Source organism: Saccopteryx leptura, chromosome 7, assembly GCF_036850995.1.
Source record: "Saccopteryx leptura isolate mSacLep1 chromosome 7, mSacLep1_pri_phased_curated, whole genome shotgun sequence".
NCBI classification, from domain to species: Eukaryota; Metazoa; Chordata; class Mammalia; order Chiroptera; family Emballonuridae; genus Saccopteryx; species Saccopteryx leptura.
In genome coordinates, this window is record NC_089509.1 from 62169153 (window position 1) to 62189556 (window position 20404).

At 45.1% G+C, this 20404-nt stretch overlaps 1 protein-coding gene across 1 annotated transcript; it reads left to right on the plus strand.

Moving 5' to 3' along the window:
* Nucleotides 1-13086: 13086 nt before the first annotated feature.
* HOXD1 (homeobox D1) lies at nucleotides 13087-14684 on the plus strand. The gene is made up of 2 exons (XM_066345467.1): nucleotides 13087-13802; nucleotides 14178-14684. The coding sequence occupies exons 1-2, from the start codon at nucleotides 13169-13171 to the stop codon at nucleotides 14489-14491; spliced, it is 948 nt and encodes a 315-aa protein (XP_066201564.1). The 5' UTR covers nucleotides 13087-13168; the 3' UTR covers nucleotides 14492-14684.
* The last annotated feature ends 5720 nt before the right edge of the window (nucleotides 14685-20404 follow it).

Sequence of the window (20404 nt, forward strand, 5' to 3'; positions counted from 1 at the left end):
CCTCAAGTCCCAGCCCATGGATGGGGAGTGGCGGTCCTTCTGTTCAGAGGATCAAATGTGAATTAAAGCAAGGTAGAGGTGAGCCAGCAGGAACAGCCCACTGCAAAATGGGAGGTGACAGTAGGAAAAGATTTAGGCAGACTGGGAGCTTGCCCTGGTTACCAGGAGAAAGCCAGCACCCAGCTGGAGTGATGGGAGAAGACCCAACTGAGCTAGCGATGGGGGTGGGGAAAGGGCAGAGTAAGGGCCTGAAGAGTGTGCTGGCCCCAGGAAAGGCAGTAAGAAAGGGCAATTAAGTCCATAGTCAGTCTGCCTCAGCTTTCAGACCTCAGCTTCATCCAAGGACCTGACAGAAAAATCCGCCTCTGATGGAATCATTAAGTTAACAATCCGTTTGTACCATTTCTTTGTACAGGCTTTCAAATGAGAGGGAGGGAGGGAATATACAGCTAGTACTTTCTCTTGGTACAGCCCCAAGCTTAGTCCCTATCAGAGACCTGTCAGCCAAATTGGTTTTCTGGGCCCCAGAGGCTGCTAGCCTTGCTGATCAGAGTTTTAAAAGCTAGTAATTATACCTGTACTAGTTCCTCCCTTCTCCCTCCCCCAGTCTGTACCAGCTGACTGACCCTTGAGTGAAGTGCATCTTCTCAGCCAGCAGGCTGGGGAGCCTGGGCTTTCCATCTGTTGAGGTTTTTCATTAGGGAGGGTGAAGAGGATGTGTGGGTGGGTGTCTGAATAACAAAGAAGGAACCCAACTTCTAATAAAAAGTGTTTCTCCGCTGGACCTGGGGAAGCCAGCCACTTGCTTATACCTTCAGTATTCACAAGATAGTCACAAGCCTGTTTTGTCTTATCATGAGAATTAGCTGAAACTTCTTCCTGAAGTTAAGAATAGGTTAATCCCAGTTACAGATCCAGAAAGGTCCTCTTCATCTGGAAGTTCTTGGCATTACTTTGGCCCTTCTTTCATAAACTGTAAGAAAAAAAAAAAAAATAGGATGAATAGAAGTTTGTGAGTATCAAGTAAAAATAAAGAGGCGCAGAAATCTCCAGTTTCCCACAGGTCTATAGCCTGATCACTTCAGAGCAATGCCAGTTTCCAGAGAGGATGAACACACCTATCTCTAGAAACTTTGGGCACAGGGAGCTGAGACTGAATCACCAGCCACACCCTCACCACCTCTTGCGGCTTGGCTTATTTAGATCTCTCTTACAGAAGGCCTGGAAGAGAGAAAAAAAGGTAGGTTGATGAATTCTTTGCACTTACTGCATTGGTGGTGCTAGTTGGTGGTGCAGAGGATTATTGCAGATAATGAAACCTTAGTTCTCATTTCTCATTATTCCTTTGTCTTCTACTCCAGCTATAAATGCCCTTATCATTAGACCCAAAGTTGGTGCCAAATGGACTTAAATATTTGGCCTAAAGCCTATATACCTAAATACTTCCATCAGATCTCATTGGCAAATTGGAAAGGTACAAAAACAGTCCTACAGAGGCCTACTTTCAGGCCAGGTCCAGCCTGATTCACCGTGAACAAAAGGTTTCCAGACATGAAGAAAAAACAAGATAAATGAATGTCCCACCATTTGTAGTAGCAGACCCAGGTGAAGGGTCCCCAGGAGATCTGCAAGGTGGGAGATATTGCAAAAGTCCTCTAGTAGATCTTGTGGCAATATATCTCAGCTGGTTCCTATAGTTAGTCTGGATCATTTTAATGGAAGAATAATACCTGGAAAATCATGAAAATAGGATTTTAAGGAGATCTTAATTTAAATCAGCATTTATAGAGAAACCTGGTACAAACGAAGTTGTTTTTATTTTATTTATTTATTTTTTTGCTGGGAAATCATGCCTCAAACCAGGCCTGGAGGGCGGACCTGTTGGGCCAGGACCTTTTTGAAGGAGGGAAGAGCATCCCTGGCTTATTAGGAGACAGGGAGAAGGCCGTTTAATGGGTCTATTGTTCAAAGAATGTTGCTCTACAAATACCACATTCTTCCCTGCCTCCTCTGCCAGGGCCGAGTGGGGAAACTAGGTCGGTTGAACTGAGCTCCAGGCAGCAGCAGGCTGCCCCCCCCCCCAGTCTATTGCCCCTTGGGGCAGCAACGACTCCATCCCCATGGCAGGCAGAGAACACACAACAAAGGAAGCTACCAACTGTCCTCGGACCTGGAGACACTCTGGGGAGGAGGCTGGCGTGGACCCCGAGTCTGAGCACCTCCCTTCCTCGTGGACCCTGAGTCTGAGCACCTCCCTTCCTCGTGGGGAACAATAGCCCAGACTTCCCCTGGGGCGGTCAGGCGGTCAGTCATCACGCTGCACAAAGACTTGTTTTGGGCTGCGCCACCAAGGGACACGCAACGCAAGCTTGCTTGCTCCAGCTGGCTGCCTGCGCGGCAGGGTGCTGTGGCTAGGGGTGGGTGGTGTTCCTGAATCCACCTGGAACACTTTGGAAAGACAAACGGTGAGTTAATCACCCAACCGGCTGGCGGCTGGCGGCCTGAGTCCCATCTCACTGGCCAGGAGGTCTGGGGAGGAGGCTGGGTTGAAGGATTTCTCAGTGTGTGTGTCTAGGGTGGGGGTGGGGGGGGGCAGGAAAGGTTAGTCCTATTAAAAGTTCATCAATCACCCGGTGTGCACTTTTTTCGCTAGACAGAGGTTCCTCCTTATTCGGAGCGGGCCAGCTGGTAACCGACCAGAAACCGCAAGTGGATGAGACACAGGCACACTGAATGAATGCCACGAGGGTGAGAGCGGCCATCCTGAGCTGCCCACAGGATCCTCACAGCCTGGCCAGCATGCTGCTGTGTCAGTCTCGAGGGGAGCACTGTCCAGTGACCTCCTCACATAGTAGCCAGCTCTGCCCTCAGACAGCTCAAGGTGCCCAGGACCCTGCCCAGAACCCTCAGTGGTTCTGTACCCTCTTCACCCCCACCCCCACTTCCCGCTTGTCCAAGTGGCACTCTTGGGCACTGTTATACCCTGGGAAAGGGCCAAATTCATCTCAGATGACAAGAGAAATCCTAATAGGTCAGAAGGTTCTTGCAGACACTTCAAAAAGTTTTAAAAAAGATGTTGCCAGGGACTAGAATTCAAGGGAGAGTCTGAACTATTTTAGTTCTATTTATTTGCAGGAGTATTTATATGGAAGGAAGTAGGATAAGACTCCGGTTGAGCTTGGAACTAAACTTGAATGCCGTTCAAAATAACAATAAAAATATACTCAAAACACTAACCATAATGATATGCTTCTCCAATCTTTTTTCTCTCTCTCTTTTCTTTTTCAGGGACAGAGAGAGAGAGAGAGATAGGGACAGACAGACAGGAACGAAGAGAGATGAGAAGCATCAATCATCAGTTCTTCGTTGCGACACCTTAGTTGTTCATTGATTTCTTTCTCATACGTGCCTTGACCGCGGGCCTTCAGCAGACCGAGTAACCCCTTGCTCGAGCCAGTGACCTTGCATCCAAGCTGGTGAGCTTTGCTCAAACCAGATGAGCCAGCGCTCAAGCTGGCGACCTCGGAGTCTCGAACCTGGGTCCTTCCGCATCCCAGTCTGATGCTTTATCTACTGCCCCACCGCCTGGTCAGGCTCTCTTTTTTGATGTGAGGTCAGGACTCTAATAATATAAAAGTTTAAAACTGAAGTATACTTGATAACATTGTATTAGTTTCAAGAGTACAACATAATGATTCGATATTTGTATACACCACAAAATGATCACCACAATAAGTTTAGTTAACACTACAAATTTTTCTTGATGAGAACTTTAAAGATTTAGTCTGTTAGCAACTTCCAAATACACAATTCAGTATTAATCATTGTTACCATGCTGATGAGCATTTTTACTTCAGCTCTTTTAGGTTCATTTTCGAAACATCATAAAAGGACAGACTCCAAGTTTGGGGCAGTAGTCATTAGCATTAGAGCTATTTAGAGCAGGAGACTTGGGTGAGTGGGTGGTGAAGCATTCTTCTACCCCCTCTTGAATGGTACATAACTGTCTTCTTTGTAGAGTCTAAGAAAGTTCCAGGTTACCCCTCTTTTACAATCCCATCTTTTATCTTTTTTCTGAGTGACATCAGGTGAGAATTTTCTGAAGCCAGGTAAATGTGTTACCTCAGCCCATAGTCTCTGAAGGACAGAAAGTCCCAGCTTTCTCCTCCCTTCCCTCAATCCTCTTCTCTATCTATCATCCCCTTGGTTGTAAACTTGCTTTGGAGAAGTGTTTACTATCATTTTGTTTCAGATAGATATGTTAAAACATTGAGCCTTGTACAGTGTCCCGAACTCATTGAACAATTAAAATATTTGGTCCTGATGTCCTCGGTTCACAACTTGTCCCTCTGTCCTTGTCTTTTCACCAATACTGACTGAAAAGCTCCTATATGCACTTTTCTGGGCTCTGGGTACAGAAACGAGTCACTAATGCTAAGTGCTCTTCTATCTACTGGGGGAGAAAAAGAACCAATGCTAAAATAATGTGACAAAGGCTGTTCTAGAGGTGTGGCTAAAATGTTCCTGAAAAAGGGGGAAGGCACCCCTAACAGTTCTGTAGTGTCAAAAAAGCCTTCTCAGAGGAGGTGAATTTGGGTGCCTGAAGTATAGAAGGTTTTTGGGCCCAGGAAATAGGGACATACTAGGTGGAGAGAACAGTACACACAAAGACAGGGAGGGAAGAAAGAGCAAAGTCTGGACCTATAACAAGGAGAGTGGTTTGGAGTGGGGCACCTGGCTGAAAAGAGAGGTTGTAGAAGGTCCATGGAAATGAGTCTGCATTTCAATCTGTAGCAGCTGGAATGTGAGGTTGTCTGTTTGGAAGGCTAACTCTTGGGGGTACTGTGACTGATTAGGGAAAGGAGAGATAGGAGGCAAGAAGAAGAAAGAGGCTGCTGCAATAATCCAGCCTCGGGAGGAACTAATGTAATACGGGTTAAGAGGAGAAACATTGAGGAGGAAGAATTCACAGGACTGGGCAACCAGTGAGAGAGTCATGGATGTTATTTCCTAGGTTTCTATTTTGAGGGCCTGAGTGGGTAGTCAGGTCATTCACCAAAATGCATAGTGGAAGGGGAAGGGAAGACTTTGCAGAGGAAAATAGTTCAATTTTAGGTCTACCTTATGTTCTCTGCTTTGTTAACTGATATACTGCATGACCCTTAGCAATTCATTTAATCTTTCTGGCCTTCAATTTCATTATCAATGAAACAGTCAATAAAGATATCTACCTCATAAGTTTATCATTAGAGCAGTGTGTGTGTGTGTGTGTGTGTGTGTGTTATCTTTCTTTTTTTAATTAATTGAGAGACAGGGAGGCAGAGACAGACTCCCAGATGTGCACCCCCAAGATCTATCCTGCAAACTGGAACTGAGCTATTTTAGCCTGAGGGGAGGCCACAAGGGGGGAGGACAACTTTGCTCAATCTGTTTAGCCATGGCTTCCAAAGGGGGAGAGAGGGAGGGAGAGGGGGGAGGGGCAGAGAAGCAGATGGTCACTTCTCCTGTGTGCCCTGACCAGGAATCGAACCCAGAACTTCCACACACCAGGGCTGATGCTCTATTGTATTGCTGAGCCAACCCACCAGGGCCTGTGTTATTATCTTCACTAGGTCCAAGTGAGTGTCCTATTATATAAAGCTAAAACCTAGGGAAAACATCCTCTTACCCATCCATGCTGATCAATATGTGGGTCCTGAGTGGCCAGTGAGAAGTAAGTCTCAGGAAAATTAAAAACAACATCCCACTGCTTCCCAGATATTGAATCCAAGCTAATATTTAAGACTAGGTCAGATCAAATTGCTAACCAGAGCCCCTCTGCTTCCGGAGGGTACTCTCCAGGGGAGACATGCAGAAGTACGGTCTTGGTATGAGACCACTAAAGAGGGGGCCTCTTAGCAGATGTCGGAAAGCATCTGTGCTTTTTTACATCATGTATCTTTCAGGGAGCGCTCTAAGCCACCCACTCTTTTTGAACCTCCTATGCTTTCTTACGGCACAGTGCAGTATAGGAGAGAGCACTGAACGTTTGACCTTGGCCGTTCACGTTGGCTGTGACTACAGCAAGCTGCTTATCTTCTCAGCGTCAGTATTGCCATTCATTAAACAGAATTATGGAAGGATTAAATAAGACAAGTAGAATGACGTTTCTGGAAATGCTATAAGGCTAAATAAAAGATATTTTTCACTTATCAAATTGGCAAATAAAAAACTAATTCCCACTGAGTTGGCAAATGTGTGAGGAAACAGGAATTCTCATTTATTGCTGCTAGAACTAGAAACTGCTTCACTTCTATGGAGAGCAGCTTGGCACTATGTATCAAAATTGCCAGCACACATACTTTTGACTAATTTCACATCTAGGAATTTTTCTAATAGGTAAAAACTTGAACGTGTGTTTGTGATAGCAACAGACTGAAAATAAGCTCAATGCCCAATAATAAGGGACTGGCTAAATACATTGTGGCAGGTGGATACAGTAGAACGGATGAAGTTGTAAAAATGAGCCAGAAGTTCTGAGTGCATTTAAATGAAATGATCATCAAGATATAATAGGGAGGCCCTGGCCGGCTGGCTCAGCGGTAGAGCGTCGACCTGGCGTGCGGGGGACCCAGGTTCGATTCCCGGCCAGGGCACATAGAAGAAGCGCCCATTTGCTTCTCCACCCCCCCCTCCTTCCTCTCTGTCTCTCTCTTCCCCTCCCGCAGCCAAGGCTCCATTGGAGCAAAGATGGCCCGGGCGCTGGGGATGGCTCCTTGGCCTCTGCCCCAGGCGCTAGAGTGGCTCTGGTCGCGGCAGAGCATCGCCCCCTGGTGGGCAGAGCGTTGCCCCTGGTGGGCGTGCCGGGTGGATCCTGGTCGGGCACATGCGGGGGTCTGTCTGACTGTCTCTCCCCGTTTCCAGCTTCAGAAAAATACAAAAAAACCCCCACAAAAAAACGATATAATAGGGAGAAAAGCATGGTTCAAAAGTCTAATATGCTATTGTTTGTGTAAAAAATGTGGATGCATGTGGTGAATATGTGTGTGTGTAAAATATCTCTCGTGTCCTTGTCAGGATGCTTAAGTGGTCTAAGGTTCCAGACTAAAGTATTTCTAGAAAGATATATAAGAAACTAGTTTTTATATATAAAATTGGTTTCCTATGTGAAGGGGAACAGGAGTGGGAGACTTTCACTGCATACTCTTTTGTACCTTTTGCAACTCTCAAACCATGTAAATTTGAATGAATTACCTAGTTTTTGAAAAAAAAAATGAGAAGAAAAAATAATCAGTACAAGTGTAACCGACCTGGGTGTACCTTGTGTGTTTACACACATCTTTATTTGTACTTGCTCTATCCAGCTACATTAATTTGGGGGCACTTCTTGTTTTGTCTCCCTGGCACCCTGATGCTGATCAAGCTCAGCAGGAAATGAGTGGATCTTGACCCTGGCTTGGTGATACAGTGGTTAGAGACCCAGGCTCATCACTGGCCTCTCCTGCAGGAGTATCTCAAGGTAGGACCTCAGAAGAGTAGGGCGCAGGTTTAGCAAAAGGACAGTAGGCCTGCCCGTCAGCCACACTGCCTGTGTGGTCTTCCAGAAATGAGAGTGCCTCCTTGATCACCGGGCTGCTTGCTCAGCATCAAGGCCGCCACCGTGCAAAGAAGGAGATGCCGTACTCTCTGTGTTTTGCAGACTGGGAAGGCAACAGACTGTGGAGAGTCAGAGACCCAAGTTGATTCCCGCATTTTTGCAGGACGGTTTTTGACTTCTAACCTGAGTAAAGTGCCCTTCTCTCTAAAATGAGGGGTTTGATGTCACTTACCTCTAAGGGGCCTTCTAGCATTGATATCTTATGCTATGGAAGGCCAGCCTTTAGCCAGAGGAAGAGTGACAGCCTAGGCCAAGGGACGTTTTACCCTCTCTGGATTCCTGAGGCTCAAATGCTCATTCCAGACAACTTGGGAAAGGCGGAAAGAAATAAGGGTTGGCTCCTTCCCCTCGAGACCATCATCCCCGTTCCTTCCCTCTTCTCACTGCCTCAGAACCACTCTACATTTTCTCTGAAGAGATTAGGAGATTCCTGACCAGGTGGTGACGCAGTGGATAGAGCATCACCAGCTTGGGATGCAGAAGATCCAGGTTTGAATCCCATAAGTCAATGGCTTGAGTGTGGGTGCATCCAGTTTGAGAACGGGGTCGCTGACTTGAGCATAGGATCATAGACTTAACCTCATGGGTGCTGGCTTGAGCCCAAGGTCACTGGCTTGAGCAAGGGTCACTGGCTTGGCTGTAGCTCCTAGGTCAAGGCACATATGAGAAAGCAATCAATGAACAACTAAGACGCTGCAATGAAGAATTGATGCTTCTCATCTCTCTCCCTTTCTGTATGTCTGTCCCTCTCTCTGACTCTGTCTCTCTCACTAGAGAGAGAGGGAGAGAGAGAGAGAGAGATTAGAAGAGACAAATCCCACTGGCATCATCAAAGCCACATTAGAGAGGTGGCAAGGAGCAGAAGTGAGCGCAGTACGCAAAGCACTATTTTGTCAGCAAAACTTGAGAAACCCCTACTGACTTCTTTCTTCTTCCTTTTTCTTCTACCCCTTCTTTTCTTCTTCTCTTTCCTTCTCCTTCTTCCTTCTCCTCCTCTTCTTTTTTAAGGATTTTATTTATTAATTTTTAGAGAGAGAGAAGGGGGAAGGTGCGGGAAGCATCAACTCTCAGTAGTTGCTTCTCGGATGTGCCCTGACCGGGCAAGCCTGGGGTTTCAAGTCTGCCACCTCAGCATTCCAGGTGGATGCTTTATTCACTGTGCCACCACAGGTCAGGCCTGACTACTTCTTAGGATATTTTCTAGAACTTTGGCCCAACTAGACTTAAATTTGACCTTGACATTGACCTCTCTGCTTCTACTATCCGACAGGCTATGGACATTTTCAGGAATACTCACGCTCCAACTGGCCATGAGTTTTTATCTTGCTGGTTCCAGGGCCCCTCCTGCAGAATACCCTTTCTCTTTCCACACTGCTCCCTCAAACTGGCTCGTAAAGCAGAATTTCTCAAAATGTGGTTTCAAAGAATCTTGCTTTAGAATCACCCAAGAGGTTTACTAAGAAATAGACACCTGAGTCAGACCTATTGGATTAAAATCTCTGAGGTTGGGCTGAGGAACTTGCACTTTTAAACAAACTTCCATGGTGATTCCTACCCACATGAAGTAGTTCTGGGAGCAAATAATCTAAGGCTATCCTTCAGTAATATTAGATATAGTGAAGACACAAACATTCTGCCTGTTCTTTGTTTCTGTCCAACAAACACTTACTGAATGCCTACTGTGTGCTAGGCATGAACTTGACCCATGAATCTTTCATTCATGAAGCTCTTGGGGAATGGCACAAAAATCTAAACCGTTTTCTAGAGGGAAGGTCATGTTATGAGACTCCTGATGGGTTTAGAATTCCTGTCCTTAGAATCCCTTTCATTCTATGCTGGGAGCCCTCCTCCCTCAATTCCTTTTACTCCAACAAGCAATGGCCTTTCCATGCTTTGGAGCTGTGGTCTGCTTGGGTACAAGTGTCTCAAAGGATAACACGGCGGCAAGGCTTGTGGAGAGGGGTTGCCAAGAGGCTTCTTAGGAACAAATGTAAACATACAGAAGACCAGATTGCCACTCTCCATCACTTCTGTCTTGAGAAAAGCAGCTTGTTATTGGAATGGAGAAGAAAAGTAGTCATGAGGAATGGGTAGGGGGTAGCTGCTGTGGTGATCAGAATGGGAAAGATTTCAAAGCATTCCTACATCAAACACAACCTGGCAATCCAGCCCCTCTGCTATCACCTCCGGCTGGGAACTCTCAGCACCAGGGCCCAGCAGGGCAAGTGACCCTCAGGAATTCATGACTTAAACAAGCAATAAAATCAGTAAGACATTTCTTCCATACCCTGTGAACATACAGGAAACAAACTTTAAAGTTACTCAAAATACCCTATATTCACATCTTTCTACACACACCTCCCTCAATATTTTCCATTTTCCCCTTAGAAAACTACAGACGCAGATTCTTCTGGAATGTATTTATAGTAGAGCTAACATCTGTGCCAGAAATGAATCTCTTGTTCCTTTGGTTTGTGACTATTTCTCCCCAGCCTAACCCTCCCCTAATAAAATACGCTAACATGGTAGGAACTTAGTAAACACGTGCTGCATCCGAGTCTGAGATGACCAGAGTCTGAACTGCCAACCTGAGCAAGTCAAGAACTATCCAGGAGAGATGACAACTCTGAATTCCAAGGTGGAGGATGCGCCAAAGACTGGGAGGAGAGGGAAGATCGAACAGAGTGTATCCCTATGTGTGCAGTTATCAGGGAGTCTTTTCAAGTAGTGAACACCTCACCTACAGTTGCGAAAACAAAACAACCCAATTTTATAACTTTAAAAAAACTGATTTTAGAGAGAAAGGAAAGGAGGAAGGGAGGGAGGCAGAGAGAAACATTAATTTGTTGTTTCACTTATTTATACATTCATTAGTTGATTCTTGTACGTGCCTTAACTAGGGATCAAACCCACAACCTTGGTATGTCAGGACGATGCTCTAACTAACTGAGCTACCCAGCCAGGGCTCAAAATAACTCAATTTTTAAAAACAGCATTCTTTTTTGGGATATTTTTCCATCAGCAAAAGCTTAATCTCCAGAATTTTGCTTCAGTGTAGTGTGGACAGCTCATGAGCGCATCAAAGTTAATGTTTAATTGTGATACAAAGGACCCAACTTTGTCCCAAATGCTTAGCAGCAAAAACCTGGTCCTTGTTGCAATGGAGGTTGCCAAGGCACTCAAGCAGTCTGTATTTCCTGAAGCCTTACAGAGAAGGGTCCTAAATTTGATAGATTTTGTCTGACTTGCCAGACAGTTGGGCTGGGTTTTCTGTTCTATATCCTGGTCGCAGCCAGCTGGACATCTTCAGAGAGGTTTACAAGGCCACCCTTCTTTCTTGACCCCCCTGGGGCCTCTGGGCCTAGAGTTGCCATTTGATGAGTACCTTCTGAGAGAGAGCCTTAGGGTTTTATGATAGGAGTGTAAGATCTGGGACATTATGCTGGTTAAAACTGGCTATTAATGTCTAGCCAGGGGTGGCTATGAGGACACTAGGACGTCAGCAGCATCTGATTTGCTGATACTTTTTTTGCATTAAGGGTACAAAGGCAGGACAATGAAGGAATGAGTTTACCTTTGAGGCCTGAGTTAGCTTTGAAGAGCTCTATAATTTCCTGACAGAACTTTATTTTTCTCTTTTAAAACACTAGGATGTTTGTCATTTGATTGGTTTCAGGAGAAAACTGAAGCAGCAACATCAAGTTTGAAGTGCTATTTTCAGCATAGATTTGTATTTCCCGGTGAAATCCAAGCATGACAGTGCAGGAAACCCAGATCCTTTTAGCTTTGGGGCTAGTTCCTCTCTACCTACACCCTCCCCACCATGGCTCAACCCTCCCCCATCTTGGCTCAACTTCAGCCTCACCAGCAGTAACACTTTCGGTGTGGCTTTGCTTAGTCACAAGTTCATATCCCTGTAAGGAACTGGCTCGCTGGACTGCAATGGTTCCTGTTTTCCAGACTTCCTCAGAGTGGAATTTTAGGCAAGGACTCAATCGCTCTTTCATGACAAGTGGATCAGTAAAACAATAATAAAACCTTGGTCACCATAACTCAGAGGCTGTAATAGATCAAGTTCTCAAGGGCACTTGAAAAGCCAAGAGTAGACTCTATTCACAGAGTTTTAGGAAACCACCCTCTTTCATTATTGCTGTGTGTAAATAACATTTATATGTTTAATTTGTTATTTTCCTAAGTCCCAAAGCGGGAAACATTAAAAGGAATATTCAAGGAAGCTGGAAAGTTTGTCAATGTAAATAGTGTCTTTGTAACCCTTCTACTCTTTATTTCCTGTGCCAACTGCACTTTTATTTCCCGTCTCTCCACACTCAGTAAACAAAACCATATTATCAAGGGAAAGACGTGAGTCCATTAACATTGTAAGCCCTCAGATTTCACTCGCAAGAGACAACGCAGCACTTATCTGATGGAACAGAAGCTTTAATTGCTTCGAGGTACAAGCCTGTCCAAACCGTTGCAATCTGACCAGTCAGTCCCTGGAAGCCTCTGCGCCCCAGAGCCAAGCGCCTGGGAGAACGCGTGCCCAGCACCAGTGTGTGTGCCAGCCTCCCAGACAGAAGCACAACAAGGGCTCCATCACAAGGGCAAATTCTTTATTTTGTCAACCTAGTCAGAGGAGAAAATCAGCTAAACTTCTGAACAAGGCAGAAACTTCACCTTCTCTCCAAATCAAAATCTGGCACTCCAACACTCACACTGAGGCCGCCACAAATGGAAGGAGTGAAGAAGCTGAAAGGAATGCTGCGAAGTAACGTGAAAATCAGGTCTAAAGTGAAAAGGCTGTGCCTCCCCAGGTACCTAGAACCTAGAGCACAAAATTTAGTCCCGTAAATCGGAGGGGGGGCGGGGGCGGGAAATGAAACCTCTGCTCTGGGTTTAGGAGAGAAATAACACCAGTGGCAAGAAAGCCAAAAGCGCACAGGTCCTGAGGAACAAAAAGAACAGGAACAACTATCTTCCCCGGAGAAAGGCTAGGAGCAGTCCGCACCGGCGAGATCTGTGCTCCCTTTTAACCCCTTCCACAGCGCCACGCCCACACCCGCACCTTAGAGAGTAGCCACCCATGACCCAGAACAAGTTCTCGCCCCCTCACCTGAGAGCCCAGTCCTGCCTTACTCCCCACACCTCGCCCAATACTAGTCCGGGGAGCAGGACTCCTAGACTCCTCCGCTGCGCCCTCACTCCGCTTTTCCCAGGCCGCGCCTGGGCCTCGCCTGCTCTCCCTGGGACCGGGGTCCACTGGGTGGCGGCCTCCCGCAGGTTCGACAAAGTTGGCGGTGGGGCAGGCGCGCAGAGTCCGGGGCCGTGCGGGGAATGCGCCCATTGGCCGGCCCGCGCCACGTGGCCACCCCGGCCTCTATATTAGACCACTATTTACCTCGGGCTTGCTCGCCATGGCTTGGCAAGGGCACCTCTGTTAGGGGAGAAAAGCGGTGCAGCGCACAGCGCGGTGGTCCTGAGGTCCCTGCAACCCAGACCTGGACTGCGCGCTCAGGTGGGAGGGCCAGTACCATGAGTTCCTACCTGGAGTACGTGTCTTGCGGCAGCACCGGGGGTGGCGGCGACTTGCTCAGCTTCGCCCCCAAGTTCCGCCCTGCCGACGCCGGGCGGGTGGCCCTGCAGCCCACCTTTCCTCTGGGCAGCAGCGACGGCGCCTTCGTTAGCTGCCGGCCCCTGGCCGCTGCCCGACCTGCGCCTTCGCCCCCGGCCACCCCCGCGCCGCCCCCTGCCGTTCGGTCGTACGCGCCGTGTACCCTGGAGGGTGCCTACGAGCGGGACGACGCACCTGCGGCGGCGGGGGGTGCGGACTACGCCTTCCTGGGGGCCGGGTCCCCTTACGACTTCCCGTGCGCGCTCGGGCGGCCGGCAGACGACGGCGGAGCGCACGTCCACTATGCCACCTCAGCAGTGTTTTCCCACGGCAGCTCCTTGCTTCTCAGAGGCCAGGTGAATTACGCGGCCGTTGGCGAGCCTGGCCCCTTCCCAGCCTGTCTCAAAGAGCCCGCCGACGGCCACTCCGGCGCCTTCCAAACCGCGTCCCCGGCCCCTGGCGCCTACCCCAAGTCCGCCTCCCCAGCCTCTGGCCTCCCCGCCGCTTTCAGCACGTTCGAGTGGATGAAAGTGAAAAGGAACGGCCCTAAGAAAAGTAAGTGCTCGAGCCTGGGACGGACGCTCCTGGGCTTGAGGACAGAGGCCCCTTGCGCGGAACTGCGCTAGGAGCACCTTGCAGCTGTCCTTCTAGACCGCAGTTTGGGTTTTATGGATGAAACGCACTGCAAGGTGTTACTAAGCAGACGAATCCCAGTGAGCGTGCCCGGAACACACGCTCGGAAAGTATGCGAGGCATGGAGAAAATTGCGGTAGGGGCTCTCTCCGTAGAGTATTTCTCCAGGCACAACTGTGTTAGTAGAGACCCAGGAGGGCTGCGGTGTGACTTTGATTCTAACTGTAACCCCACTGCTCGCCAGTGCTCTGTCTCGGCGTCGTCTCGACTCGCTGACGCTCAGTCTTTCTGTTGCAGGCAAACTCGCGGAGTATGGAGTCGCTAGCCACTGCAGCGCAATTCGCACGAATTTCAGCACCAAGCAACTGACAGAACTGGAGAAGGAGTTTCATTTCAACAAGTACTTAACTCGAGCTCGACGCATCGAGATAGCCAGCTCCTTGCAGTTGAATGACACCCAAGTCAAAATCTGGTTCCAGAACCGCAGGATGAAACAGAAGAAAAGGGAACGAGAAGGGCTTCTGCCCCCAACCCCCCCTGTGGCTTCCCTCCAACTTTCCCTCTCAGGCAAGAACCCGGGGAGCCCTTCTCAGGCCCAAGAGTCCTCATGAGGTTCAGTCTTGAGGCTGAGGACGCTTGGCCTGCAGAAGTCAGAGGTCAGCCCACCACTGTAGACTTATAGCCCAGTTTGGGAGGGAGGTGGGCCTGGCTAGAAACAGGTTTCACTTGGGAAAGGAAGCATCATAGTGGACTTCTGAGTTCCTCCAGGCGGTGGGTGTACAGATATTAACTTGACATCTCCTAAGCCACTCATATGTGTATTATATGTGTCTTATCAGGGAAAAGGTGCCCAGCTGCCAGCCCAACCTTGCTGCTATGTTGCCTTAGTCATATGCAATTCCTGGGTGCAGAGTGGCAGTGCATTAGCTGCAGAGCTCTGCGAACTCTCTGATTTGCTCAAAAAGAGCATCTACCCAAAGTTTTTCTGGTTTTAATTTAAAGGACAAGGCTATGTGTATTCAGCTTCTAGAGATGACCAAAGCTAGTTAGGGCCTCCTTGATGTAGCTAAGCTGCTTCAGTGATGAGCTTCACATTTGCACTCCAGTTTTCTTTTTCTTTAAGAAGCAGTTTCTACCTCTCCATGTGCCTGAATAAAGATGCAATTGCTGTTTAGTTAGATGAAGAAATCCACTGGATGGGTAAAAATTAGAACCTGAACTACGCCTTGACACCACTCAAACTGTAATGTAAATATATACAGTATGTATATTTTTAAAAAGGTTTGCTTGAAAGGAATATATGTGACATTTAATGTCATAGCATGTAAAAGGTTTGACCTTTTTATAGTAAAAGTTAAAGAATATGCTACTCTCTTCTTTTCCTCTCATTTTGATTTTCTTTCAAGCTGATTCAATTTCTTCTATTTGGTATTTCTTTTCTTTTTTTTTTTTAAAGGGAATCACTGACTTTTTTTTTTTTTTTTTTTTTTTTTTTTTTTACTATTTTATTTATTTACTTTAGGTGGGGGAGAGAGAGAGAGAGAAAAGGGAGGGGAGGAGCAGGAAGCATCAACTCCCCATATGTGCCTTGACTAGGCAAGCCCAGAGTTTTTTGTTTTTTGTTGTTGTTTTTTTTTTTTACAGAGACAGAGAGAGAGACAGGGAGAGGGATAGACAGGGACAGACAGACAGGAATGGAGAGATGAGAAGCATCAATCATTAGTTTTTCATTGCGACACCTTAGTTCACTGATTGCTTTCTCATATGTGTCTTGACTGAGGGCCTTCAGCAGACCGAGTCACCCCTTGCTCAAGCCAGCGACCTTGGGTCCAAGCTGGCGAGCTTTTGCTCAAATCAGATGAGCCTGCACTCAAGCTGGCGACTTCAGGGTCTAGAACCTGGGTCCTCCGCATCCCAGTCTGACGCTCTAGCCACTGCGCCACTGCCTGCTTAGGCAAGCCCAGAGTTTTAAACAGTGACCTCAGCATTCTAGGTCAACACTTTATCCACTGCGCCACCACAGGTCAGGCTTTTTGATATTTCTTGATTCTGCTGTGGGAATTTGTTTAGGTTGATGACTTTTAAAAATAACACTTCCTAGATATTGTGTACACAAACAAGTTAGGGACAATTATCTGAGCAGTTAAGGGAGAAAAAAAACTATCCAGCTACATATCCAAGTAACCTAGGAATTACTTACCATAAATACCCTAGTTTTATGGCAAATATGTAGACTGCACATTAACTTATAGCTTAGGCGCTCACTGTGGGAATGCTGTAAAGCAGAGGGAACACTGCAAGGAGGTCTTGTTCTTTTGTGTCCTGGTCTTACAAAAGGAAGAGGAAAAGTGACGTGAAGACTTTGCTAGTTGAGTAATATTCTCTGAGAAAGGCAGCTGCACATTCAAGTTCTTAATGGTTAAATTCTCATTTCCAAAATCAAGTATTATACAGAGGCTGGTACAGCTAGTAAGTCTAGACAGGAGTAGGTTGGGCTGTGATTTCAAGCTTCCTGCTTTCCTGTAACCCAGATTGAGTATCTGGCCTTGTAAGAGATAGCACAGGGGTATCTTTCTGTGTAGGAAGAAAGTACAGGAAAAAGTTGTAGGAAGAAGTATTGATACAAGCACACAGTTGGAAAGTTGGCATGAGGGTATGTGGATGGTAAAAAGCCTCTTCTCTAACCTTGTTTCCACCCAGCTTCCCAACTCCCAAGCTCCCAATTCTGCAGGCACCTGTGCTTGACCAAACTTTTATGTAACCTTACAGAAATGCTATTTGAAAAAATGCAATGTTAATACACAAAATCATTTTCCTCACTATATAGCTAGCTACCTATAGCTATATCTTTAAGTTCTCTGTATAATTCAACTGAAATGATTAAAAGCCCAAATAATCCAGATAAAAACCTCAGCTCTCCTTTTAGCTAGGATTTCTAGATTCTAGAGTAATGCCTCAAATCCAATAATTCAGAGATCTGATGATTGTGGAGGATTACTTTCCATACAAAACAGTAATGTGATTAATTGTCTCAGAAGGTTGGCATTATAATGAAATTCCTGTCTTTTGCATTCACAGTTTAATAGAGTCAAAGAAATAAAATTATCAGCCTTCACAAACTCAGTTGATAAGGGGGAAAGGATATCATTTAAAAAATAGATCTGTCAGTATTATTCTTAAATTTTACCATCTGCCTTTCACAAACGTGTTGCTAATCAGATCTTGTTTGAAACAACAGCCTCCCTCTGAGCTCTGTAGCTTTTTGAAAGGACTTGTTAAAGGAAATGTGATCAGCTTGCCTGTGGCCACCTCAGGGTTTCCCCTGTAGTGGTCTTTGACAAGACAATGTTTCCTTTTTGATAAGCATTCACTTGTACATCTAAACAACAACAACAAAATACCAACACACTGGGACATTTCCTTAATCTGCTACCCTTTTCTTTGAAAAAATAAAGCTTTTTTCGTCGACCTGGAAATGCTGAGGTCGCTGGTTCGAAACCCTGGACTTGCCTGGTCAAGGCACATATGGGAGTTGATGCTTCCAGCTCTTCCCCCTTCTCTCTCTTTGTCTCTCTCTCCTCTCTCTCCCTCTCTCTCTCCTCTCTAAAAATGAATAAATAAAATTTAAACAAAGATAAAGCTTTTTTTTTTTTAAAGCTACTACTAGCACTTAGCTCTGATGGATGTCTTCCTTGATGAAGGTGGCCATTTTGACATGTGTATAATGCTATTCTATGAATCAGGCCAATATTAGCTATTTTTTGACCAACCCTAGGGATCTTTAAAAGCTTTCTTAATGCAGATCACTATACAGCTATATTCAGTATTAGGCAGAGTCCTGGCTGGAGATTGGGAAGAACTAGATGACCTCTGGAGGTCCCTTTCCACATGAAAATGCTACAGAAATAATTCAATGACTTCTGCAAATTTTATTTTTAGGCCCATCATTGAAAGAAAGAGAATTCAGTTCTAAAAAAAGCAAATACTGTCCCCAGAATTATAGTGATACTGTGTTTGCAAAGGAAAAATAGATTTTGGAAATTATCAACTACATTTCATCAGTGGAGGTACCTAGCCAATGTGGATTGTTTATAGATTATGTCCCCTTCCCATTTTTCAGAGCCTTGTGTTAATTTTGCGTCAGATCTTTCATAAAGTGTAAAGTTTACTACTCAAACTGTGCAATTGCTAAAACAATCTCATTTCTATTCTACAAGGTTTCAAACTAAACATGCTAATTCATCCTCCAGCCACCCATTACAAGAATGAATACACAGTGGACAGTTCTGGCTGTTGTATAATTAACTATTCAATGTTCCTTTGTCTTCACAGAATGACCGTGTGTCTGTTTTTCTGGATTCAGTATAGTTGGGAATAAGGAAAAAGAAATAAAGCATTTAATAGCATATAAAACTTCCATTGCTTGAGTACTAGCAAATGAAGGACTTGCTGATGTAAAAACCTAAAGCAATGTCACCTAAATTCTCAAAAGATTAATTGTATGTGATTTATTCTGCCTCAGTCTCATATATGGCAAGGTTCAAGACCAGAAGAGGTTATGTTTGATTATCATGTCATTAGAAAGGAGGGGTAGGCTCAGGAGAGTTGCATTAGCTCTGATGTTCTTAATTATTTCTTATGGCCAAACAAATGCTCTATAGTTGCTGAATATTGAATTTGAAAACCTCAGGACCTAATCAGGTTCAGAGAGATGTTTAGTCTGACCACAGACCTCTCAACAAGAAAAATGCCCATTGTTAAAACTTTATTTGTGGTTTTAAAGTGAAACCATACTGGACATATCTCACAAATAATGATTAATCTGTATGTATCGAAATAGAAATCAAGATTTTCATTTTTTGACTTCTATAGCATATTTCTGGGACATGAACAGGCAACAAATATACAAAATAGTTCTATTTAACATATAACTTGTATCTGCTTAAGTTATTCTTGTTATTCAGAGATATAATTGCAATAGAAACTTTAGCTAAATTCCATAATGAAACAAGATGAAAGAAATCCTAAATATTGATAGGAAAGGGAGTTCTATTACTTAGATTGTAAAGTTTTAAACATTATCTCTTCCATTTCTAATAGTATTATTGATATAATTTGGAAAGGATGGCGAAAGAGTGAATATTTGAACTTATAATAGCTAATAAAGCAGGTTACTGATACTTGGAGGCATTTCTAGAGGGCGCTAGACTATTTAGCATATTCCATCCTTAGGGGTTGTAGAAAAGCTAAACTACAATTTGAGGAGTCCTCTTTAAGAAAAAAAAAATACAAAATCAGAAATACAAAATTGCTAGGGCACTTCTCAGGAGCTAAAAGAGCCCAAGTTAGTGAAGCTTAAGTTTCTTTGGGTTCATAGTAAATCAATCTCTGCCTCTTCCTGAAACCATTGCTCCACATGCCCACGACCCAGCCATTGCCTGTAAAATGATAACAATGATTGCTCTCCTCCAACATCTTGGAGCCAGAATTACTGTTTGATCTTCTTCAAATGCATTCAATAATAGATAATACAAACAAGGGCAGGTTGGAACTGTGTTCTATAACCTGAGCATCGCAATCCCACTCTGCTTGGGGATGGGAGTTCCCTCATCCTGGAGGGTCTTTTCTGTATGTTTCCTTCTCAATGATACAAGCAGAAGAGAAACATAGAGCTAGAAAGCCCACAGCTACACATGTAGCTTCTAAGCATTTCCCAGAAGGATTGAATTACTGAGGCTGAAATAAAGGACTGTGTAAAAAAGAACATTATTCTTAAGGGAGGAAACCTGGATTTTAGCACTGGAAGTGTTTTCTGATTAAAAGGGAAAATAACTTCCCTGGTCTGTTTTTCCTATAAAAAGGGGGGGGGGGAGTTGGTCTGGATGGTCATTAAGTTTTTTTTATCACCCAGTATTCTTCTATAATCCTTTACTCCGCTGTTTATTACTGAAAAGTATACCTAACATATTGAAGCTCTGTAAGATTATCATCAACAAGAGGCTGTTATTGGAGTATTATCTGAGGCCTTTAAATTTTCATTTCTGTAGCTTTAGAACATATTTATGTGTGCATTGGTATGTGTGAGGTAGGCAATGTTTCTCATTGGTCTTGACTTGTTGAACACCAAAAAAAATCTAACAATGCTCATTGCACCCTCCACCCCAAAGTTACCCCTTCCCTTTGAACAGATAAATTAGGGGCTAATAAGAAACTTTTCAAATAGGTGTCAGCACTTCACGTTCAGATTTTCAGTCTCCTTGTCCTTAATTCCATACTTCAAAGTTGACAACTTTCAGAATAGAGAAATAATTTTGAAATTTTCTTCCTCTAAAATAATGTGGAATTGAAAAATAAACGCTCTCTTCTGTTGAAGAAAAGAGATATGGACAAACAAATCACTTCTTTCCACAGCGCTGCCTTATTTTCCTCCTCCGTTGGCTCCAGCTTTATAATTTCTCATTCAGATATGCAATGGGGGTCACACTGGACTCCTTGCCTTCAGTATCCTATCCAGCCAATCCACT

Coding starts and splice junctions, on each gene's coding strand:
- HOXD1 (XM_066345467.1), top strand. CDS start 13,169: ATGAGTTCCTACCTGGAGTACGTGTCTTGCGGCAGCACCGGGGGTGGC. Junction 13,803..14,177: donor AAGGAACGGCCCTAAGAAAA/GTAAGTGCTCGA, acceptor TTTCTGTTGCAG/GCAAACTCGCGGAGTATGGA.